Source organism: Prinia subflava, chromosome 9, assembly GCF_021018805.1.
Source record: "Prinia subflava isolate CZ2003 ecotype Zambia chromosome 9, Cam_Psub_1.2, whole genome shotgun sequence".
Classification (NCBI taxonomy): domain Eukaryota; kingdom Metazoa; phylum Chordata; class Aves; order Passeriformes; family Cisticolidae; genus Prinia; species Prinia subflava.
The window spans coordinates 13,724,299-13,748,618 of record NC_086255.1 but is presented as its reverse complement, the minus strand read 5'-3'; the positions used below and the strand labels follow the sequence as shown (position 1 = coordinate 13,748,618).

The 24,320-nt window shown below is 55.2% G+C and overlaps 1 protein-coding gene across 2 annotated transcripts in view; it reads left to right on the top strand.

Moving 5' to 3' along the window:
• Window positions 1-5,678: 5,678 nt before the first annotated feature.
• Window positions 5,679-24,320, top strand: part of SLIT1 (slit guidance ligand 1) — a 60,543-nt gene continuing 41,901 nt past the window's right edge. For both annotated transcript variants that reach the window (XR_010081303.1, XM_063405485.1), the window contains exons 1-4: window positions 5,679-6,001; window positions 18,107-18,178; window positions 18,465-18,536; window positions 19,165-19,236. Coding sequence is in view for 1 of the 2 variants with exons in the window: in XM_063405485.1 (XP_063261555.1) it covers window positions 5,799-6,001; window positions 18,107-18,178; window positions 18,465-18,536; window positions 19,165-19,236 (419 nt within the window). In the remaining variant the exon portion in view is untranslated. The remainder of the gene's footprint in view (window positions 6,002-18,106; window positions 18,179-18,464; window positions 18,537-19,164; window positions 19,237-24,320) is intronic.

Below are 24,320 nucleotides of genomic sequence, written 5' to 3'. Positions count from 1 at the left end.
CAGAATCTGACTTTCTTTCATTCTCCAGTAGCTTGTGACTCTGTAAGGGCTGGGGAAGGAGGAGCAAGGACACAGAAACACATGCTCACGACTTTGTGACTGACAAGGCACAGAAAGGCCATCTGCAACTGTGGCAGCACAATGAGCCCAAGCGGGCATGCAGCTTATTGATCACAGCCCAGCATGGGGCCGGCTGCCAGCTAGCCATAAATACAGAGCATGCTCATCTGCACCCAGGACATTTCATCAACAGAACCAGGACAGAGCCTCTGCCTCCCTCATCCATCGGGCTGAGGCACTCCTCATTTCTCAGGTTAGATGTTTTCCCAGGCCAGGGATGTTAGTGCAATGGGGGTGAAAGGGCTTGGTGGGAACAAGCCCTGTTCCTCTAACAACAGAACACTGTCTCTGCTTACCCCGTGGCCAAGGTCATCAGCTGAATCCTGAAAACCCACCTGCTCTTTCTGGGAGGCAGGGTTTTATGTCAGAGGAGCTGCAGTTTATGGCACCGTGGAGAAATATGTTGGATGTGCTTGGCAACAGCAAATGGAAAGTTAGTCTATTAAACAGTAAATTATCCATCCAATGCATCTTCATTGAGTAGGGTTAATGAGTGGCTGCAGGCAGAGTGAGTGGGAAAGAGTGTGTGTGTATGCACAGCGCGGATGTGGAACAATTGCTGCATCTGGGGACCCTGGAGCCCCTGATCCAACAATAGCATTTCCATGTGCAAGGCGCTTCACAGACACCTCCTCGCGTGTGGTTTATTCAAACCAGCTTGCACTGCACTGCTGAGCTCCCAGGCGGTCGGTGTGTCCAGCCGTGCTGGGAACAGCATCTCTTCATCTGCATCTGGGCTGCGTGGTGCAAATGTTTTCCTTGTGGGCTAGAACTGGTTTTGGGAGCCCAGGCTGCAGGGCTCAGCCCCTCTGCTCAGCCGCCCTACAAAGCAGGGATGCAGTGCCTTGCAGACTGTCCCCCTCCTGCTGTTCCACAGTTGTTCAAGGCAGACTGGGTTCCCCCCACCTGGATGGTCCCTGTTGTGTTCGGCTGGGGCCAAATCCACCTGCTTGGTCTTGGCATCTCCTGCATCACCTCAGAGCAGTCAATGGATGCTGTTCCTTTCACTTGGTCCCAATGGTGAAGGTTGCCAGGCAGTAGAGCTGCCCTGCTCCTGCTGTCAGTCAGCACCTTTGCAGAGCAGTGCTGGCCATGTTTGGAGGGTGATGGTGGTGATGTTCACAGGGCAACCCTGGCAGTGTCTAGCAGGTGATGCTGGCTATGCTCACAGGGCAGTGCTGGCCGTTGGCAAGGCAGTGCTGGCCACATTCACAGGGTATGGTCTTGGTGTTTGTGAGGGAGGGCTTGTCCCTGGAAAGACATAAGAAAGAACACATCCCAGCCCTGCCTGCTGCTGCTGATACCAGGGGATTTACTGTGATCCCAGTGCCTCCAGGTGCCCACACCACTCTGTAATAGACCCATCAAGGGCATTTGTGCTACAGGAGCCCAGGAGCCCAACAGGTACCCTAATGGGGCTGACACGCCAGCCTGCTCCCACACAATGCCTCACTCTCCCAAGCCCAGTGTGTCTGGCAGGACAAAGGCAGCCTGGCCTCCCAGCATGAGACAAGCTGGCCAGGCATGACAGATGTGGCCCGGGACAGCCCAGCAGCCCATCCTGCACAAAATCTCTGGGGGACGCTAAGATGCTGCAGGTTACAGCCACTCTGCTCCCAACACATCTCCAGCCGGAGGCTCTTATGGCCACTGCTCCCCAAACAGGAGCTGCTGGTGTAAGGAAGGGTTCAAAGCACAATGACAGTGCAAGGGGTGACAGATCCTGCTGTTGGCAATGCTCCTCAGCAGGGAGGTTGGAGCAGGCATCATGAGTGCTTGTGTTGTGTTTGTGCGGCAAGGCTTTGGTAGTAGGAGCACTTTTGTAAGAAGCTGCTAGAAGCTTTCTCCATGTCCAGTGGAGCCAGTGCCAGTCAGCTTCAAGATGGATTGACCACTGGTCCAGGCTGAGCCCATCAGCGATGGTCATAGCAGCTCTGGGATAAAGTATGTAGGAAAGGGAAAAGTTTCTACACAACACCAGCAGCAGCGGTAGAGAAGAAAGAATACGTGAGAGGAACAATTCTGCAGACACAGAGGTCAGTGAAAGAAGAGGGGGAGGGGGTGTTCCAGGCACCAGAGCAGAGATTTCCCTGCAGCCTGTGGTGAAGTCCAGGGTGAGGCAGGATGTACTCCTGCAGCCCATGGAGGTCCACAGTGAAGTAGAGATTCACCTGCAGCCTGTGAAGGACCCCACACCAGAGCTGGTGGACGCCCAAGGGAGGAATGTGAGAAGTCCCTGTCCTGAGGAGGAAGAAGCAGCAGAGACAAAGTGTGATGAACAGAACACAGCTCTTATTCCCCATCCTCTCGTGTCACTGGTAGGGAGGAGGTAGAGAAAACTGGGAGTGAAGTTGAGCCCAGGAAGATGAGAGGTATGGGAAAAGGAGTTTTTAAGATTAGGTTCTATTTCTTATTAGCCTACTCTGATCTGGTGAATAATAAAGTTAACCAATTTCCCCAAGTAAAGTCTGTTTTGCCCGTGTTGGTAACTGGTTATCTCTTCCTGGCCTTCCCTTGGCCTATGAACTTTTCATTATATTTTCTCTGCCCTAGCCAGCTGAGGAGGGGAGGGACAGAGTGGCTTTGAGGGACACCTGGTGTCCAGCCACGGCCAACCCACCAGAACCCTACTGCCTGTGTTTTAAACACTTCTGCTCTGCAGCAGTGCCTGATCCCACCCTGAGAAAGGCTGAGCACTGCTGTGAACAGGTGACAGCCACAGCACTGCATCAAAGTGTGGTACAAATGGGCGAGGATGTGCTGCCCCTCTCATGCCCAAATCCAGGGTACAGCACATTGCCTTGAAGCCCAGGCATGCTGGAAGGTGCTACCATGGGACCCAGTGCCAGCCCAGCCCATGGATGAGCTAACAGGGGTGAGCTGTGACCCGTCCTGGGTGGGAGAAAATACCAGGATGCTGCCCTGGGGGGCTTGACTTAAAATTGGCAGCAATTTTTTGTTTGAAGCTTTGTAGCTGCTTCGCATCTCTTTGCACGACAGGTCTGGCGCGTACCCTGGAACCCTTCCCCAGATCTTCCCATGAAAACTCCTACAAAAAAAAGCTTCTGCTTCATTTTAACCAAACCCAGAGCCCATCAGACAATCCAGATGGTCTCTCTCTCTATCAAGCAGTTTGGCCCAAATCCCGGTGGCAGACGGCAGGACCAGGCCTCCCCTGATAAAGAAGTTTGGGGTTTATTTTTCTCCCTGCTCCTCATCCATATTCAGAGGAACCCTGGGATTTTCCCAGGCAGCTGTTGCTCTCTGAGGCCAACCCCATCAGAGTGCCTCGGTCACTTGGGATCAGCCAAATGCACCAGGGGCTGAGGTGTGGGAGGAGGATCTTGGTGCACAGCCTGTCCCCCCACACTGCTGTCCTGGCTCACCCTTGTTGTGTTGGCAGCCCTGGAAGGGTGTTGCTTTTGCAGATGGAGCAGATGCTGAGGGTTTGGCTGCAGCTGGCAGCACAGCTCAGTGGGATGCACTGTGGTGCTGGGGCACGGGGCACTGGCTGCGTGGCAGGCAGAGGCAGAAAGCTCACAGCGAGCAGCAGGAGCTGAGGTACCTACAGGAGAAAATGTGGATGTCGGCCTGAAATGGAGTTTTCAGCTTTGCAGTCCTCCCACTGTAACTGGGACAGGCAATGGTGGGCTCCAGGGAAGCCCTGGCAGCCACTCCTTTTGCCAAGACCACAGCCCGGGGTAAGTGACTGGGTGTTGCTGCAGCTGGACGAAGAGACGCAGGGAGCCTGCTTTTTCTACAGATCACAAGGATTTGCCTGAGGCAAGTACTGCAAAAAAAAAAACGGAGGAAACAAGATCTCTCTCTCCCTCCTGCCTTCCTGCTAGCACCAGAGGTAAAGGGCAGGTTAGGAAGACCTGGTTCTGCTCTGCCAGCCAAGGGGTGAAGGGGAGTTTGGGAGGGTGAGCGATCATAAGCATCACACTGATAGCAGCCTTTGGGGGACACCAAGCCATTCTGAAACAACCTTGACCCCCCAAAATTCGGCCAAGGTCTACAGTTCAGACCCCTTCAGGTGCCATTGCCACCAGGGTCTCCCTGAGAACCCCAGGACAGGCTGCAGGGCCACCTCTGCAGAAGCTATGCCAGCAAGGGGTCGGCTCCCAGAGTCCTGGGAAGCAGCTCATCTTCCTTGCTGTCAGGGCTGCTGAGTAGCAACGAGAAACAAATCCCTTTCATCCATCTCAGGCACAGCTTCCTCCTGGGACTGGGGCCAGAGGAAGGAGATGTCACGAAAATGCAGACAGATGATGGGAGCCGGTATTCGGGATGGAAAAGAGCTGCTGATCGGGCCAAGCTGGTGCAACCCTGCGTGTGTGTGAGGTGGCCCTCACTGGAGCAGGACTCCAGACACCTCCCTCTTGCCCTGATTAAGGAGATTATGGAGTTCCATGTGCAGAGGGCATTGATTTAAGAGGCACTCCAGCCCCTGGGACCCACCACTATCCCTGCAAATATCCACCATGCCCTGTTGCACTGGGGTATCCATGCTCAACACACCGCCCTCCCACTGTGGCACAGTGCAACAGGCTCCTGTCTCTCCTCCTTCTGCGGATTTCCTCTCTGAGAAGGACATTTGAAGCAGTTGCTCTCAGAAGCTGGGCTGTGTTAAGCACATGAAAATACCTGGGGTTTTTTTAAGGACTCAGCACTTGGAGCCATGGGGTTACAAGTGTTTAAGGTGTTATTAAAAAACAGGCTACCAGCCCTCCTGGTTACACCCTTCTGCCTTGTATTTGCAGATCTCAAGGGGAAAAAAATGGAAGGCAATAAAATGAATGCAATGTTTGTGTTTCTGAGATGTCAACTGTTTAGGAACAAACTTATAAGATTTCTTGGCTTCACTTCCTTTTGCATTGAAATAGGTGTATTTTGCCTTGTTCTTCCCTTTAGGTTAGCCAAAAAGACATTTTAGTTACTTGATTTTTAAAGATGTTCCTCTGGAAAAGAACATAGCTAATGCCACAGCCAGGATTTCAAGATTTGCTGTTTGTGTGCGGGGCAAAGCGCAAAGCGGAGGTGCCACCCAAGTCCCCGCTGCACGCTGGGGTGCTGATGGATCCACTCAGTGGATGATGGGATGAGGTTTCAGGATGCCGGGTGGGAGACAGGCCAAGGCTCCCTTAAGTACATCAGGGGATAAGAAAGCTTTTGGCACCCCCGAGGAGAGGTGGGAGAGCTCTGCCTGCAGCCGTCTGCCTCGCAGGCTGTTTCTCCCCGGGGTGCCGCTGCCGCAGCCTGTCCCGGAGAAGTCGGGTGCTCCACGAACCCATCCCGCTGTCCCGGGTGGGGGGACCGATCCGAAGCCCACCTTCCTGCACGGTCGGGGCGGTGCAGAGCCCCGACGGCTCCGGCGGCCGGGGTGCCCATGCCCTGCCCGGCCCGCCGCCACCTCCGCCGCCGCGGGTACCGGGGGCGCGGGGAGGGGCGCGGGTGGTGGCGGGGGGGGCCCGTCGGGGCGGGCAGGGCGGGAGGGAGGAGCCAGCGCGGGGGCTGAGCCTGGGCTGCGGGATGGGGCGGCAGTGAGGGTGGGCGGGTGTTCGCCGACGGGGCTTTCGCCCCGCAGCCGAGCCGCGCCGCGTCGAGCCCGGCTCCGCTCCGCTCCGCTCCCCGGTGATGCGCAGCGGCCGCACCCCCTGACCCTACTGCCCGCTGCCATGGTGGCCCCGACCCCCGGGGGTCCGGCGGGGGTCCCGGCGGGGCTGCGGGCCGCCGCCTGGCTGCTGGCGTGCGCCGCGCTGTGCCGGGGCCGCGCCGCCGCCTGCCCGCCGCTGTGCGCCTGCAGCGGCACCACGGTGGACTGCCACGGCTCGGCCCTGCGCGCCGTGCCCCGGAGCATACCCCGCGGCACCGAGCGCCTGTGAGTACCGCCGGGCTTTGTCCGCCGCCGGGCGTGCGGCGACGAGGGCGCGGGAGCCCGGCGGGGGCCGGGGCTTGTCCGAGGGTGTGTGTCCGAAAGCGCGACGGGAGCGAGTTCCCCGCGGGGCTGCGTGGGCAAGAACCGCGCGGGGGGTGCGGAACGGGCTCAGGAGCCTGTCAGGAGTGTGAGCCCGGCAGGGGATGCCTGTGGAAGAGGCTCTCCGTGGCGGGGGTGTGTGAGTGCCCACCGTGCCTGCTAAGGGCAGTGCGTGTGCAAATGCCCCTGGGGCCGTGGTCGGCCGCCCAAAAGGTGCGTGTGCAAGAACCTCGTGGGGTAGGTGATATGCGGTGTCCCGCTACGCCCGGGGGTTGTGTGCCTGTAAATTCCCGTCCAGGGGATACGTATGCGAGGACCTGTTAGGTGAGTTTACATGTATCATCCCCTTCCTGAGGGAGGTGCAGTAGCCCGTCGAGGTGGAGAGCAGGGTGTGTGTGTGTAACCCTTTCTCTGTGTGAGGGTCGTGCAAGGGGTCCGGCATGTGCGAGATCCCGCGTGTGCCAGTCTTTGTGCAAGTATGTGGAGCGGGGTTGGGATGAGAGCAGTGCCCGAGGGAGTGGGTTGCTCCGGGGCGGTGTTTGCGCTGGGGCAGCCCAGAATGGACAGCTCGTGTGGGCCCCCAGCCCCATGGCACCCCCCGGCAGGTGTGTGGCCACCCCTCCAGTGACTTGTCAAAGGGTAGCTACACAGCCACAGGGGTTCTCTGAGGGCTCCTGGCACCCCAAGCCCCTACCTGTGCTGGGCACCCCTTTGTCCCCAGGAAGCTCTCCTGGGAGAGCTGCATATGGTTTTAGGATCAGGTCCCATTGCCGCAGCTCCTCTTGAGACTCCCCCACGATGTGACCAGTCTTCAGCTGAGCAGATCACCCATCCTCTCCAGTCCCCTGTGCCTGCACCTCACTGCTCATCAAATCCCTTGGCATGTCCTCAGCGGTGCTGGGAGGTGTCCCTGACTCTCTTAGCCGGGCCCCCATAAGGAAGGCTTTTCTCTCAGAGTCATGGTCCAGCCGGCTGTGTGGGTCCCGTGTTACCTGCTGAGCTCCCCGGGGCAGGAGGGAGGCCTCTGCTGCTGAGCCTGGCTGGGCAGGTCTGCCTGCCTGGGGTTCTGTGGCTGCAGGGGGCCCCCACGCAGGGAGAGCAGCATGAGCTGAACATGTCCAACCTGCTGCTGGCAGCAGGTTCCTGGCACGCTGGAACCCAGTCCGGGCAGGAGAGCAGGGCTGTCCCCAGCCTGTCCCCTCTACTCAGCAGCAGCAGGTGCCCCATCCCAGCAGCTGCAGTAGAGTGTAGTGGCACAGTGGCTGTCTGGCCCTGGCCCTGGGGCCAGGCTGCTTCCACATCCCCCTTGCAGTGCAGGGAAATGTTGAGCTGCTATCTCCTTGGGCAGCAGAGCTGTGGGATATGTTCTAGGACAGCCACACACGGTGCTCCTGTCCCTGTGCTGTGCTGTTTGCAGCTCCTGGAGTGTGACTGTGCCCTTTGCCTGCAGATGGGCAGAGACCCCAGAGGCGAGGACTGCATGCATGGACTGCAGACAGCCTGGCAGCTGTCAGGGCTGTACCCAGCATGCAGCATCAAGAGCTCTGCAGGATACCACTTTAGAGGAGTTTTCTTTTCTCCCACCATAATTATCCTCATACAAATGATTATTACCCAGCGTGGCAACCAGGCTGCTGTGAGTTGCCATCCCATAGACAAGTTTATGAGGTCTGGGACAGGATCCTCCTTTCTGCTGTGCCCAGGGCAGGGGGAAGGTTTGTGCATAGCCTGCACTAGACCTTTCTGCCTCTTGGAGAACATAATGGGATCCTTGGCATCACTTGTCCTTGCCCCTGGCTGCAGGGTCCTGGGGGAGTGTTGGCATCGAGTCCTCACCTCTGCCTGCTGGGCAGGTGCTCAGCACTGCTCAAGTGCAGCAATGCTGGAGTGAGCTAATGGAGGATGCCCTTGTCGGGTTTCTCCTGTTGTGGCAAGACATCTCTCCTGTTCTGGTGATGGGTCCTGCTTGCTGCCTCCCGTTGTGCCTGCACTGACCTGGTCCTCCATGTCTGTTGCCATTCTGCAGCATTGGGTTTTCTGGATTTTAATGCAGCTGGTGATGCCGGATCTTCTGTCTGGATTGAGCTAGACATGCTTGCTCTCTCGTGGGTGTTGTCTGCTGGATAACTACTTCCTGCTGTATTGCACACCCGTGCAGGTGCTTGAGGGTGTCTGTGCAGAGCAGGTCTATCTCCTAGCAGTGAAATCCTGCTGTAACAGCTCATAAGTGAGTTTCAATTCCCTGTAAGCAGGCTGCAACCTTGCAGTTTCCAAATTCTCAGTGTTCGATGGAGCAAGGTCAGCAGGCAGCCACAGGGGAGTCTGCAGCAGGGTCTGTGCTTGGGACTTGCTCTCTCCAGGAGCCAGCTCTCCTGGAAAGTCATCAACCTCTTATCAGTGCCCTCCACTGTGTGCCTCTTTTCCCAAGCCCTGAGATGCACAGCACAAGCAATGCCAACCTCACCGTGCATCCCACCGTGCCAGTGAGCAGTGGTGTCCCTACTGTTGAATTTCTTGCCTGTTGCATTTCTTGCCAGTGTGGTGTTTGCAGCCTCCAGGTTTTCTCCAGCCTCCCACCTGGCTGAGCCCCATGGTGGCATGGGTCAAGCCCCTGGACAGGGCAGCACTGCTGCTGCAGCCATGCCTGCTTGGCACTGCCAATGTGGGGACTCAGCAGCATCCTGTGACAAGATTTGTGCTCTGTCACTTTTGAAATCCACCCTTTTCCTTTGAAGAACAGGGAATTACTTGCCTTGCAGAGTCACTGCACCTTTGGAGAGTCATGGGCTGGGGAAAAATTGTCTTCTGCTTCAGTTTGCTCTGTGATATCTTCCTGGTGCGTGCTATGCTGTTGGTAGAGAGTAAGTGCTGCAGATGTGTCTAGGATGGGCCATGAGTGGTGGTTGCATGGGGGGGACACAGGACCCCTCTGCCCTTGTGCCAGGACACAGCACATTGCTCCCTAAGTGCCTTTTAGTCTGCAGCCCAACATAAATGGGCTTTATGACCTGCCCTCTGACTGGATCGGGGCTGAGCAAGGTGGGAAGCAGCAAAGTCTCTGGGCACTTTGCACAGATGCCTGTGCTCCTGCCTACACCTCTGGCAAGCACAACAGAGGGCCTGAAGGCTTTGTAGGCAGGATGGGGTGATAATCCTCCAGCACTACAGTGTTATCTGCTTCCAGGAGTCCCTCAGGCCTCAGCCACCAGAGGAGAGTTGTGGGAGAAGGTCACAGTTCCCTTCCCCATTTGCTTGCTTTTCTTTCTTCCTTTCAAAGTCTCTCTGAAGAGCAGACTGCCTTGTTGAGGAGGTGGATAGCTCTCCCCATGCCAGCAGGATCAGTGCAAATTTGCCACTGTTAAATGGCAGCTTCCAGCCCAGCTCTTTGCTTGTAGGGGATGAATTGACTGTGATGGTGTTGCACTCCACCCTGCTATTGAATTTTTTGGCTGATAGCTGAGAATTGCCCCACTTGCCCCTTTTGCCTCCTCTCTGATGAGCTGAACATCCCCCATCTCACTGTGGGCTGTGCTGTGCCTCCCCCCATTTGGAAGGCAGCAGAGCTGGGTTTAGGGGCTCCCATCACTGCACCCCTCTTGTCTCTGGCTTTTCCTTTCCAGGGTCCCTGACCTCACCATTTAATGGGGCTTCTGTTTGCCGTGTTCCCAGACTTTGGGGTTTGCCTGTGCTGAAATGGGCCCCTTGCAGCCTGTAGCCAGCCTGCCATCCCTCTGTCTGCATTGGTGGAGGGAAGGGGTGCTGAGCTATGGCCTTTGGGTGTGGGAGCACCATGCCAGGGCAGCTGCACCTGAAGCACTCTTGCATACTGCCCAACCATCCCCTGCGAAAATTCAAGCAGCAAGCTCTTGTTCAGAGCATGTTTAATGCATTCACCTGCATCTACCTCTCACCAGTTAATCAAAATGTCTTGCAGCAGCCAGGCTGGTGTATCGCAGCAGCATTCCTGCATTCCACACCGGTGTTTGGGCTGCTTCTCCTTTCAGGAGCTTCAGGCAATGCTCATTCTTCAGAGGCACCTTGAAGAAGTCAACTTCTCCCTTCCCTGAAGTGCCCGGGCAAGTTCCCAGTGAGCAGTTTGGTTGCAGAGGGTGTGTGCAGGCTCTGCAGAGCTCTGGAGCAGGATGCAGGACCTTTGTCCAGCCAGGGCAGTGCAGTCCAGCCCTGCAGCCCTCAGCTCTCAGGAGAGGCAGTGCTGGGCCCTGGGAGGATGCAGGCTGGCTTGGGAAGGTACCCTGCCCAGCCCACTGCAGTGGCTTCCTTGGGAGCCTTCCTGGACAGAGGAAATTTGCAATTCTATTCCAATTTCTCCCTTCAGCTACGTCCAAGGCAGATGCTGTCTATATATTGCCATGGTAACGCTGCGTTCTCACTCTCTGTGGAATTGCATGCTGGAAAAATATTAGTTTAAAAAACTATGTCGTGTTTGTATTGACTGAAGTGGAGGCTGATAGCGGAGGATCTATTGTCCCCTGGTTGGGAAAAGTCACCAGTAACAGGCAATAAAGGCAGGCAGATTGGCCTCTGGTGACCACTTCTCACCCCACACAGCAATTGCTTACCTATAAACCCTTCCCTGGCTCTGTTTTATTGCATCCTTTAAAACAGATATTTTTGCCTTAAATGTGCTGCCACTTTGGTCCTCCAGAGTGATGCATTGTGCTAACAGCAGTTCCTTGCCTCTGAGGTGGGAGCAAGGAAGGAGAATTGCTTCCAGCTTTAATTGTGGATCCCTCCCTCATGTGCACCTTGAAATGCTGTTGCTGCTGTGCCCAGAGCCCGCAGCCCCAGGGTGGGCTGGGCATGGTGGCCATGGTGCCAGTGCAGGGCAGCACACACAGAAACAGTCCAGTTACAGAAACACACTCCTAACAGGACGTGTATTTGCTTTGAGTTTCATTCTCCACTACTTCATTGTTTCCTATCAAAACTCTGGCTGGCAGAAGAGTGAGGCAGTTTTAAAAAGGAATAGGCAAATGCATGAGGGACCCCCACAGGGCAGCAGAACCTGCAGCCTGGGGGGACAGGAGGGATTTGGGACACCACCTGGGTGTGTGGGCAGGGAAGGGGTGTCCTGTTCAGGGAAAGGTGTACGAGCTCATGATTTCTCACTGAAGAGGGGCTTTTCCTGTATTCCTGCTCTGATTTGCTCTCTGGCAGACTGGTGCAGAGTATTGGAGCAGGACGGGCATGTGGGCAACGAAAGGAGCCTGTCTTTGTCTTGCTTCTGAGTCCTTCATGGTTCCCTGCCCACTCCAGAGGTGCTTAGTGCTGCGGACACATCCTCTTGATCTTTATTGCTACTGAAATAACCTTTCATAAAACCTGAGAGGGAAGGAGATGTTTCTGTGCATGTTTTGCTGAAAAGCAGTAAAAACCACAGTTGTGCGTTAGCAAATGGCCTCATCCCAGGGGATGTCAGAGCCAGATCACTGCTCCCTGGCAGGCTTCCAGTGCGAGTAGTTCCAAGGCCAGCTCTGGCAGCTGGCCCCTGTCCCCACTCGGGGGACAGCTAGGGACAGCAGTGGTAGGAGTGGTGAGGGGAGCAGAGGTTTTCCTGCTGTACAGCACCAGGATGCCAGGTAGCAATGGGAGCAGTAAGGACAGCCAGGTCCTTGGGGTTGTGGCACTGCTGGAAGAGAGGTGGGATGAGGGGACCTCTCCATTGTATTGGCCCAAGGCTGTCCTCTCAGGAATCATCTCAGACCTCCCTGCTACACTCAGGCTCTGAGGCTGTGCTGACTATCTGCTTCCCCAGCATGCATTTTGGATGCACTTGCTGCTCAAAATAGCAGAGGCAAGTGTCCTATGGGGGAGAGAGGCTGCTAGAGGAGGAAGATCAGAAAAAGGGAAGATTAATTTTTAAAGCAGTGCAGCCAAGGAGCAGCCCTGGGCACCAAGAGTGAGAGAGATGCAAGCTCCTGGCCCTGGATATTTCTGGACTGGAGGAAGTCCTACATCCCAAATGGGATGCTCCAGGAGACCCATCTTATCTGGGATTGAATAGGTACCTGTAAGTGAGCAGTTCAGATGCTCTTGTCCTCTCATCCCTGGTGTAAGCTCCAAGAGGCATAAGCCAAAGAGGTTTTGCTGGGGGAGATGCAAAGTGGAACTTGATTTGATGAGTGGCAGGATAAAGCCTGAGGGCTGATCAGCCTCCCCTGCCCTGGGAAGCAGAGGAACTACAGAGCAGCTCCTCACCAGGCTACTCAGCACAGCATAAAAAGCCAAATTTTGTGGGTATGCAGGAAAATCTCCTCTTGGCTGAGTCTCTGTTTCCACATTTGTGAAACAGAAATGCCCTACTGCCTTTTCTCTCTCCTGCTGGGGTTCAGGAAGGTTATTTATTTATTTTAAACCTGAAGGTGATACACCACAATGCTGCGTGAGGGTAAAGCATTCCCTGACTGCCAGCAGATAATGGCTGTGGCATGAAAACCCCAGAGAGAAGTTAGGAGAACAGAAAGCCTTCCGGATCCTCGCTGTTACTTGCATGATCGATGCTGTTTGTAATGCTTAAAGATCTGTCGTGATGCTAACCTGCTGTAGTACCTCGTAAAAGCCTACAGAGCCTCCTGTGCTCTGGGGGCCATCGCTGTGCTTGGGGCTGGGTTCCTCTTTGGCTGGTGGTGATTCTGGGATGAGCCCAAAGAGCACACAGCTGCTCTTGGCTCTGCTTGTTGGGCACCCTCAGGCAGCTGGTGGGGGTGATACTGGCAGGGCGTTCACCCTGTGACACCCCTAGAGGAACACCCATGTGTCCCTTGGGCACCTTTGCTCTTCTTCAGGGGTCTGATCAGCACAGGGATGGGATGGAAAAGGAGAAGAAGGTGCTAAGCCCCTTGTGCAGCTGTGTCAGCCCAGGACATGTGTGACCAGTGTCCCTTCCCTGAGCAGTGGGCAGCAGCACCCTGTAATTCCCTGGCACCTTGGAGGGGATGGAGTTAGCACCCAGCCATGGCCATGTGGGCTCCAGAGAGCTGGTGAATGGGGTGCTGGAGCTGGAGGGGACCAGCTCTCCCAGGACTGGGAAAGGCCTCTGCCTCACATTTCCTTCTTTGAGCAGCTCAGTGAGCCTGTGCTGGGGCTAAGTTACATTCAAGCAGCTGGGTGAAATCTTGAGAAGACTTGAAAAATGCAATAAAAGTGTAGGATGAAAGGTTGCAGCTGCTCTGTGCCCCAGTGCTGAGCACTGGGTCAGTCTGGAGCCTAAGCCTCATCCACGTTTCCATTAGCAGTCCATGTGATGGGACATGAGCTGCTTGTGACAGTTGATGCCACCAGGCTGGGAGAGATGCAAGAGGGCTGGAGAATGGGCTGAGATTTCAGAGTGGGCTTGGTGATGGGAAGAATGAGCTGACAGAAAGGAAGTTGTTGCCTGGGCACTCGAGGAAAATGTTTGGTGGGAGGGAATCACCAATGGCACAGATGTGGAATGGGAGCACAAACAGCGGGTCCTGTCCCTGCAGTCAGAGAGGCCCTGAGGGAGAGCTGTGCCCTTGGGGCTGGGGGATTGCTGCAGGGAAGTGAGCTGGGAAAGAGGCCTGCACGGGCAAGGGAGCAGCCAGATCTCTGCACCATGGTAGCCTGGGCAGGCAGAGATGGGGTTCATCTGTGGTGGGAGGGGTTCAGGGCAGAATTTTATTAATGGTCCTGGAGACAGGAGCAGTGACATGCTGGAATAAGGCACAGGGTAGTGTCAGGGCCTGTCCTTGAAGGAGCAGTGCATGCATCTGCCTGGATTGATGGAGGGTGGCAGAGGTGAGGTACTGCTGTGGGCTGCATGACCTTCCAGCCTTCATTTCTCTGCTTCCCTGATTATTATCTGGCACTGCCGGCTCCAGCTGGGGTCAGGGCTCTGGGATGAGGGCTGTGGAGCTGCTGGGAGGGAGCCATGCCCTGGGGGCTGGTGCTCTGAGACAAGGGCAGGAACTGGCAGAGCAGTGAAGACCATCAGAGGGACTCATGGACAATACACCAACCCCACAGGGCACCAGGGCAGGGGCAGCCCTTGCAGCAGACACCACAGGAGCACAGATCCTTTTCCACCAGCCTCTGCAGTCACTGCCCAGAGCTGTGGGCTCCTGCCCTGTGTTGGCCCTGATGGGCCAGGGCACATTTTGCCACTGGTGGGTGCAAATGCAGGAATTCATCTTACAGACTTTCCCTCTAGATTCTTAAAAGCAGGATTCCGGGGAGCAGAGCAGTTAGGAATTCTGCCTCAGCAGGAGAGCAGAGCTGAGCTGAGCCACAAGGACAGAGTCACATGTGTGTGAATAGCTGATGTTTGCAACAGTGCAGGGATAGTGGGATTGTGCTGTCGGCTCCTTCCCGCTCTTGATAAATCAGTGCCCAGGGAAATATCATTCATGTTGGCTGTATTTAATAAATTAACTCTCAGCACTTGTGCTCTCTGAGGTTGTTACTGAGTTAGTGTAGCTCCAAACCCTGCAAAGGGAAAAGACACATCAGACCCTCTGGGAATGGATAAGCCATCCAAAGCTAGAAACCAAATATAAACCCAGACTATGCAAATCCAGTCTAACGAACCCTGCTGCAGCACAGACATCCCATCTGGGAGTGGGATGATCCACAAGCAATGTAGCAAAGGGACTGATTGTCTTAATGACTTTCCTCTTCCCAGGGAGGAATGGGAGGGGGATTTCTGAAACTTGAGGGTTGCAAATAAAAATGTGCTGCCTCTCCATCAGCAGTGTGAGATTTGGGGTGCTGTGGGGGAGAGGAAGGCAGCCTGAATGAACCTGAGGATGCTTTATGGTGTTAAATTCTTTGAATTAGTGAGGAAAGAGCACGTCCTGTGTTTCTGCTTTCAAGTCACAGTCCAGAAATACAACAAATCTGCTAGGCAGTTCCCCAGACACATCAGTCCTTATTGAAGCTCTGCTGTGTGGAACAGGGCAGAGTGTTTTGCTTCACTAGGAAAGGGCATGGAGGCAGTGGGTGAGCAGCTGAGCAGCAGGGATCCAGCTTTCTGGGCACTACAGACTGTAATTTATCTCCATGAGGAACTGAAGGGGGTTCAGAAGGGAAAAAATGTCATGAAGTTAAATGGCAGTGTTGCCTCGGCATCCTTACAAATAAGCTTTACCTGCTGTTCGTTCCCGTCTTGGTTGCAAAGGCCATCATTTACCTGAACAAAGGCATGGAAGGATGCTGGGAGCAGTTGTCAGGGAGCACACAGAGCCAGTCCCTGAGAGAGGAGGACTGTCAAGGGGCCCTGAGACACAGCCCCACTTGGGGATTGCCACCAGCCCCACTGCTGAAGTTCCCCGAGGGTGCTCAGCAAGCATGCAGGGCGCAGAGGCTGGGATGGGCTGCGTGGGCAGCAGACCCCAGGGTAGCCGGTCCTGCCAGTGCCTTGTGCCACTGCTTTTGGGCTGCACTGTCCCAGCAGATGCCTTGGAGAGAGGGCAGAGCCTGGTTTTGGCATGTGCAGGGATTGGCCATGTCTAGTCTATTGCTGCCATGGCTCTTTGGTGTTTCTTCGTGTTTCCATGTTGCTTTGCCTGTGCTCTGCCCCTGGCCAAGGCTCTGGGATGCTGCTGCTCTGAGGACAGCACCACCGTGGGCTTTGCAGGCTGAGATGCAAGTCCTGGCCTTCAGGTTGGGCAGTTCTAAAACAAGTCTCTCTGCTCTATCCCTCTGCAGTCCTGGAGATGTCTCAACTTCCAGTTATGCCCTGTACTGGAATGTTCTCAGGCTATACAGCCAGAGTAATGTTGGGTATGTTTAAAGGAAGGTGACATAGGGGTCCTGCTGGGAACCTTCCCTCACCAGGAGCTCGAATGGGTTCCATTACCTCCAGCTTGGTCTCCAGCATGGCCCTGGCGATCTCCAGGCAATCTCCTTTCCCAAGGAACCTTTAGGACATTTGGAGAAAACAACTCCTGAAGCGGTGATTTCTCCCTGCCCTTAGCTGACTCCAGGGCTGTGGTCCATCGGGAGGTGGGGACACAACCGCACATACCAAACGACCCCCTTTGTGGTGACAAATGTCCCTAAAACGTGTGACCCACCCCAGACACACCCCAGAGCTTCCTGCCTGGCATTTACACCCTGGCTGATCATCATTTTGCTCCCACTGAGAGAGTCAGCTCCGTCTGATTTGGAGGCCCATCCCCAGCAGCCTGCAGTGCTCTCTCCGTGCTGGAAGCGCGGGAGTGGTGGGGCTGCAGAGCCCAAGTGTGGGTTTCAGTTTAATCACTGGGGCTGAGGAACCTCTATTCATTCCCGCCTGCATTCATCTGTGTCCTAGTAACGCTGCTCTCCCAGCCTCCTTCCCAGCGCAGGCACACACGGCGGGATAATGGCAGGAGCCCGGCAATCGCGGAGCTGAATAGCGCTGTAATTACGAGGCTATAATGGCGAGCTGGAACTCATTAGCCATTATCAGCCGTTTCAGCAGGACAATGACAGCACCCCGGGGTGCGCGGCTGCGCCGGCTGCACCCGGTGGCCCTACACGCTGCTCGGCGGCCCCAAGGCCAGCCCGCCGCTGACCTTGGCCCCTCGCACGGCTGCAGAAGCCGGTGGAGGGAAGCTTTCGCTGTGGATGGCAATGATGGAGTGTGTATTCAGCCAGCTCTGTGACATGAGGCATTCCTGCTCCCTGGTGCCGCTGTCGGGGCTCAGGGAGTCGCAGACCCCCCGTGGTGCTGCCCGAGCACCCCAGCCTGCTCCATGGTGGCACTCTCCTGTCTCTCCTTCCCTGCCTCCAGCAGCTCGTCCTTCCCCTGACTGACTTCTCCTTCTGTAGTTTATTTGTTTTCCTCTTCATTTCTGTGTTCAGTACAGGCAGTGCTCTCCAGCACGGGAGCCCTCCCTGTGCCCTGCCTTCGTGTCATCCTCTACCCCCAGCACATGCCTTGGGCAGGTTGGCCTTATGGCAAGAAGCAAACGCTGCCATGGCTTGGTGATGCCAAACGGGGGAGACTGTCTGCTGCAATAGGGGCTGCACAGAGATCTGCAGCTCTGTAGGCTGTGGGTCCCAGGGCTGATGGTCCTGCTTTTCCTACAGTAATCACATCCTGAAATGCAGAAAGGCACTGCAAAGCTGACTGCGAGGTGCAAATCTCTGCAGCTTCTGGCTTGATGTATTTTAAAGCAGGATAATCCTAGCAGGAGCACGCTGGAGAGCATGGCTGAGGAGAGCTGGGGAAGGTGTAGCCAGCAGGCTGGGAGCAGAGGCCCTGCCACACGTGTGTCCTGCAGTGGGACACATGCTGTCCTGGTGCTCAGCAGAGCCTGGGCAGGACCAAGGCCATGGGATGGGTGTAGGTATCTCTTATTTCCACCAGCAGAATGAGCAAGGAGGGGCAGCATCTCCTTTCTGGCTGCATTGCCTGTCCCTGTGCTCACGCGGGGCTTTTGAATGAGAGCTTGATGCCACAAAGCAGCTTGTCCTGTGCAAGCTTCTCTTGGCAGGTGAAAGCTTAGTGTGGCTTATTCTCCAGGTACAAGGTGTGAAATGGCTGTGCACTGAACAGGTTGTGGTGGAGCCATTATCATGTCAGTGTCTTGCAGCTGGGTATTTGGAGGGATCCTGCTGTTCTGGGGACTTTTGTTTGTTTGTTGTTGCCTTGCCTTCTCCAAACAACTCTGTGTTTGGGATGACCCTACCAGGTGTTAGCTGCATTTGCAGAACAGGGTGATCCAGGTGCATCCCAGGGGGGGCATCTGGAATGGGAACAGGGAGGAGCCAGATAGCCCCTGCCTCTTGTTGCCTTATGGTCTGTGAAAGATCCCAGCTTACACAGACACAGCCACCCAGACTTCTGTGTGCCCAGCACTGCTTGAGGACGAGCATCCTCTCTGGAGCCAGGGGCCATTCCTGATGAGGAGCCACAGAACTTCACCAGCCCCTACAGTCCTTTGTGCCCTGCCTGCCGTTTTGGGGGAGATATTGGGGAGGGCTAGTGCCTGGCTATTTCCTGAGCAATTTCCTGCTAATTTCTTCCTCTTCTTTCTGCAGGGAGCTCAATGGCAACAACATAACACGAATCAACAAGAATGACTTTGCTGGACTGAAGCAGCTCCGTGTCCTGTGAGTTCCTGATGAGGGGCCAGCTGCCCCCACCTTGGTGGACATTATGCTTGGTTTGTGGCCCCTCCCAGGGCTGCTGAAATTACTCAGCCTCTTTCTGTGGGCTTCAGCCAGCAGGGCTGGAGGGTATTGTGTTGGGCTGAGCATGGTGGATTTCCAGCTGGGAGAAAGTGGGAAGAGCCTGGGTTGTGTTGAGGGGATGATGGGAGTGAGGTGCCCTGGGTCACAAGAAGTAATGGGGGCACTGGGGACCCCTCTTCTAGAAGCTGACCCCTTCTCTCTGCAGGCAGCTGATGGAAAACCAGATCAGCGTGGTGGAGCGTGGGGCATTCGATGACATGAAGGAGCTTGAGCGGCTGTGAGTGTCTGGTCATGGAGGGAGGTTGGTGAGGGGCTGCTGGATTTAGTTGCAGAGAGCATCCTTTCCTTTTCTCCTTAAACCCTAAAGTATCAGTGCTGCCTGACTTCAAACAGTTTCTCTTCTGCGTGGCAGTGGTATTTTACAGTTTGGGAAGCACACCTATTTCTGTGTCTGTAGATCTCGGAGTCCTTTCTGATGCTTTTGAAGTGAGGAGCAGGTTAAACACAAATGACTTGCTGTATCAGCTGTGTCCTGTGTGTTAGCGAGGGAGCTGTAAGTTCTGGTCCAGTACTCAGTAAAATAGCTCAGCAGTTTAAAAATCCCAAGCTGCTCCAGCAAATATGAGGAGCTGAGCGAGCAGCAGGTTAAGAGTGCAGTTAAGCAGCAGTCAGCAGTTAACAGCTTGGAGTCCTCTCTGCATCTAATTACAACATTGTGAGTCGGTCTATTAGTGCCCTGTTGGCTGTCCCTGCCTGGGACTATGGTGTGCAGGATGGGGGTGTCCTTGCCAGGTGGGATGCTCTGCTCTATTGGCCTCTCAGAGCGAGCCAAAGTGCCCTGATGCCTCCAGCTGGGGTCATTGCTTTGTACCCCAAACCCTGACCCTTCTCTTCTTTCCCTGCAGACGGCTGAACCGCAACCAGCTGCACACCCTGCCCGAGCTTCTCTTCCAGAACAACCAGGCGCTGTCGCGGCTGTGAGTACCCTCTGTGCCCACAGGGCTCCCCTGCCCAGCAGTGGTGTGGGCTCACCTGGGGGGCTGCCATGGGGTTTGGAGGGGCACTGATGTCTCGGGAGGCTGCTGCTCCTGGGGGGATTGTGCTGGTGGTTACTGGGATGTTGTCCCAACGAAGGCTCTGCACATGGCAGGGGAATGCACCCTGCTTCTGTGTGACCTGAGCATGTAGCAAGGTGGGAAACGGGCTGTGACTTGCAGAAGACCTGAGACTGGCAGTGTAAGGGTATCCTTGTAACACATTGGAATATGGGATGAGGTGCTGGCAGTCTGGGCTGGGTCTGGCATCGCAGAGTTAAGCTGTGCCTGCGCAGTGTCAGCTGGAGAGGTGCGGTGAGCTCCTCAGCCTGGGTCCTGGGTGTGGAGCACAGGCTTTGGAGCAGGGTTCCCTTACACACTAGCCCAGGTTCTCATGAAAGGAGGGTGAAAGAGGGTGTCCCACATTCTGCCCAGGGGAGCCCCACAGCCCTGCTCAAGAGCTGCCTTTCTGTAAGTGTCTGGAGAAGGAGGGGGAAGCCCTGCCTGGGGCAGATCCAGCCCTTCATGCCTGCTGCCCCCTCCTTTCATTGCTCTACCTGTCCCCATCCCTGCCCGTCCCTCTGCACCTGCAGAAACAGCTCCAAGGACTGTCTCTTGCTGTGCAAGCCCCAGCTTCACAGATCTCTCTGCTCCTCCTCCCTCTGTGCAGCAGCAGGCTGCTTGGGGAGGGCTTCTGGGGTTTTGATAAATATTCTCTGTTCCATATTGGGTTTCCCTTGCCTGGGGCTGTTTTGCTCAGGCAATGGTGCTTTCAGCAGTGCCAGCATTGTTCAAACAAAGTGTTTACAGGCTCTCAGCTATGTCAGGCACCACATACATTGGAAGGGTGCTGTGAGGAGGAGAGGGTGCGTGCCAGACTGGGGCTGGGTGCTCTCCATCACTCAGAGAAGCAGCTTATACCCTGTGGATTGGGGTGGTACTTGCCAGGACACAGGCTTTCTGCTTGCTTCATCTTGTATCTCCATTGATCAGCTGTGACATGAGGATGCCAGGTCCCTGCTGAGGCGAGGCAGGAATGGATGAAATAACTAAATGTGCTGAGACATTCCCAGGACAGGCATGGCCATGTTGGGGCCAGGGAGCCCTGCCTGTGCAGTCAGGCTGTGGCTGAGCCATTTTCTTCCAACAGTGCCAGGGAGTCAGTCCCAGAGTCCAGCCTGAGGCGTGTAATGAAGGGTTAAAACGCTGTGTGGGTTGCCAGCATGGGATGTGTGAAGTGGTGGACAGGTGCCAAAGACGGGCCTAGGTAATGGCAGCTGATAGCACAGGCGTTCAATTAATTATCAAACGGCATTCGTGGAGCTCAGCTGTGCCGTATCGTGGCGCCAGCAAGGGCCCATCCTCCTCCAGCCGCCCATTGCACAGCAGAAACATGGGCAAAAAAAGAGTTTTACCAATATTAATGTTTCCTTTTTAACCTTCTCTGGATTTTAATACCAGGCTCTTTCAACAAGCAAACCCTAACAATTCATTGTGGAGATGCAGCAGAGCAGCATGTGTGTCTCCCTCACATACGGTGTGCCCCGGCACAGCTGCTGGGCTCGTGTGGAGCCAGGGCTATGCCTCAGTGTGCGTGGGGCTGTGCATGCCACCGAGGGTTTAAGCATCTGTGCAAGATGCTCCTTGCAGCCACCTCATGTTCAGGTGCATTTCAGCCTCTTCCTGTTGTTTTACTGCTTACTGCAATGTGGTGGTTATTTCAAACCTTTTCCCTCCCACTCTGTCTTGAAGTGGTTTTCTGGCCATTTCTGCCATGGCAAACTGCCTGGATACCAGCACCTGGAGCTTTTCTTATTCGGTCTGGGGCTGTGTGCATGGGCTCAGATTTTGCAGCTCCTCGACTATAGCTGGTGCCTTGCCTTGGGGAGCTTTGATGCATGCTTGGAGCAGAGGGTCCCTCTGATGAGGGGTGGGACAGGGGACACACTGAGGCACCCTCCAGCCTCCTCTGCAGCACGTTCCCCCATAAATGTTAATGAGGGTAGGGGTGCAGCGCTGGGGTCTGCCCAGAGAGCACATCAGGACCACTGTCCTGGAAGATCCTTGAGTTCTGCATTTGTGTCAGAGGACCTGCTGCTTCCTCTCCTCGAGGCTGCCAGTTGCTGAGGTGCTCAGGGATGTTTAGGAGGGGTGGCAGGGTAGGGGGGCCCTGGTGGCTTGTCTAGAGGCACATGCTGGCTTAGCAGGAGGTGGGATTGGGACCAGTGCTACTCCAGCCAGTGCGGGAGGTCATAAGGACACTCTTAAATTGCTGCAAACCCGGGTCAGGCTACAGGGGTATGAGTCAGTGGGGAACAGGTTTAAACTAAATTGAAATCAGCTCTCCTTGAAAGAAACTGGAGCCTCCCCACAGGGCTTTGCACTTGTTTAACTGCTGAAATGGATCTGGGGTGGCCCCACTGCTCAGGACCCCCTCCCTGCCCAGAAGCAGGCTGGGTCCTGAAGTAGTCTAGGAAAAGAAGGCTCTTACCAGCACCATTTTCTTGCAAATCCTGATCTCCAGATCACTTCCAGCAAACAGGCTTCCCCTTGACCTGCCAGCTGCAGCCACCCATGGCATGCTTCTTGTGTTCTGGAGTCCTTGCTGGGTCCTCATGTCCTCACACCATTGTACTAGGAGGTTTTGAGGTGGCAAACACTGACTGAATGAGTCAGGCTGAGATCTGTTCAGTTGGGAAATGAGGCTGTTTGGCAGCTGAAGCAGAAAGCCAGGGGTGGATTGCAGGAGCTGCTGGGGTTTGTTTAGATGGGCCCTTGGGTGCTGGCCTGGATGCTCCAGCCTTCTCTGGACATAGTCTTGATGGAGCTTTTTCAGCACATCAACAGCACAGAAGATGAAGGCAAGTCTGTTGAATTAGGGGTATGTGACAGCCATAGTGCAGTTTCCCACTGTACCTTTCTCACTGAACCCGATGAAAATTTTTCAGGAGCACAAGAAGAGACCCTCAGGTTCAGGTTGGGATGGAGAGCTCTTTGTTCACCTCTGGAGTGTCAGAGCCTGATCCACATTGGTGGTACTTGGTGGTCTCCCAGCCCGGCTCGAACGACAATTAGAGACATGGAACTTGGCTGGAAAGAGCATTTGTCCATCAGGATAATGGAAAGGGCTGGAGTTAAACCTGATCCGTCGGGGCTTAAATAAACTGGGGAATGGCAGGAAAGGGCCAACGGAAAGCAAACCTCAAATGAGGGCATGGGGGAGGTGAGACGCCTGGAGAGGAATGTTTTCCCCTTGGAATTTGGGAATATTGAGCTGACGCCGGCCCAGAGCCCATTTCAGTCTGAGCTAGTGAGGGGGGTGGTCCTTGGCAGTGGGGCCAGGAGGCAGGGGGACTCCCTGCATGGCCTCCTTTATTTATGTCCTCCTCAATGAGCGGGTAACTCATTAAGCACTCCTGGTGGCTGGAAATGGTGCTGATCTGAGGTTTCGCTGGAGAGCACCTGACCTCAGTGACCCATTCTCAAACTGGGTTTAATTAAACTGTCAGCACTGGACGGAAGAACAAAGCTTTGTGGGCTCAGGGGGGAAAGCCAGGGTCCCCCAGCAGCTCACTAGGGAAGAGCTGATAAAAAGATGGATCTTTCCTTCCAGTCAGGATTACCCAGGCAAGAAGGTGACCTCTTCTGTTGCAGTGGCCAGTGTTGGCCCCCAGTGTGCCACAGCCGTACACATCTTGGCTCAGCAGTGCTGCTCCTGTACAGCCCTGATGCACACCAGGAGCCAAGGAGATGCTGGTAGCCCTTCCTTCACCATCTCTCTCACGCTGGCCAGGAGCTGGGATTTTTTTTGGGTTTCCCAACAGCCCCCTACAGAAAAAGCAAGCAGAGTTTCTCTCTGCTTCCTTGGGAAGAGCTGGGGGGGAAGGATGAAAAAGGAGTTCTGTAGCACTCTCTCCCTTCTCTGCTCACTCCCCTTAAAACCTCCTCCTGAAGCTGTTTCTAAGTCCCTTTGGGCGTTCTGGATGAGGAATGTGAGGAAGGGAGAGGAGTCTGGAATGGCTGTAGCAGCAGGGTGAGGACAGAAATGCTGCGGGCGCATCATCAGGGAGGCAAAGACGTGGGCTGTTGAAATGTGCTAAAGGCAGCCAGGATGGCTATAAATAAATAGTTTTCTCCAAGGGAAGCCGAGCTGATGCGAGGGAGGAGAGGAGCAGTGGGTGCTTGGCTGTGAGGAGCTCTGGGGAGTTGCTCCTGCAGGGGAGTCACAATCCCAGATGGATGCATCCCCATGGGAGTGGCTGCCCAGTGGTTTCCCTCAACAAAAACTGCAGTAGCTGCTCCTTGCTCAGGCAGAGTGGGAGCTGAGAGAGAGTGAGCAGAGAGTAGGGAGAAAAAAGCCTTTTCTCCAGAAGGAGGAAGATTTAGGACATGGGCCGCAGACTGTCAGTTTCTGTCGGACACATGCCAGCAAAAATGGTGAAGGAGATGGTGCCACATCTTAGCTGGCAGCCAAGCCCAGGGGGAAGGGCTGCCGTGCTGCTCTCAGTCTGCAAGGGCAGGGGCTCCCTGGAAACAGCATTAACATCTCAATCAGGGCTGGTGACTTTCTGAGCCTGGGACATGTGAAATGTTGTAGGAGCTGGGGGGATTGTCACGCTCCCACTCCCGTGAGACTTTTCTCCTGCAGCCAGAGCCTGCAGAGGAATAGTGATGCTCTGTGACTGCCTCTGTCTGGGAGCTGACCAGGGAGGGACCAGGGGCTGGCCCAGACCCACCGTGGACCCAGGGGTATTTAAAGATCTGGGAGTTTTGAGCTGAGTGGCAGAGAGCACCACAGCTGGGTGCGCTGCCTGGTTAGGAGAGATGATAATATGGTGAGCCCCAGGGCAGGTTCCTTGCACCACCCCTGCATTTGGCTAAACCCAGCCCTAACTGCCTCTAGAAAAGCAGGCAGAGAAAAATGGAGGGTTGCTAAATAAGTTGAGAAAATGCAAATGACATCCTTCAAGAAGGAGAGGATCACAGCCATGCCAGAGGAAGCTGTGAGCTGAGTAGTAGCAAAACAG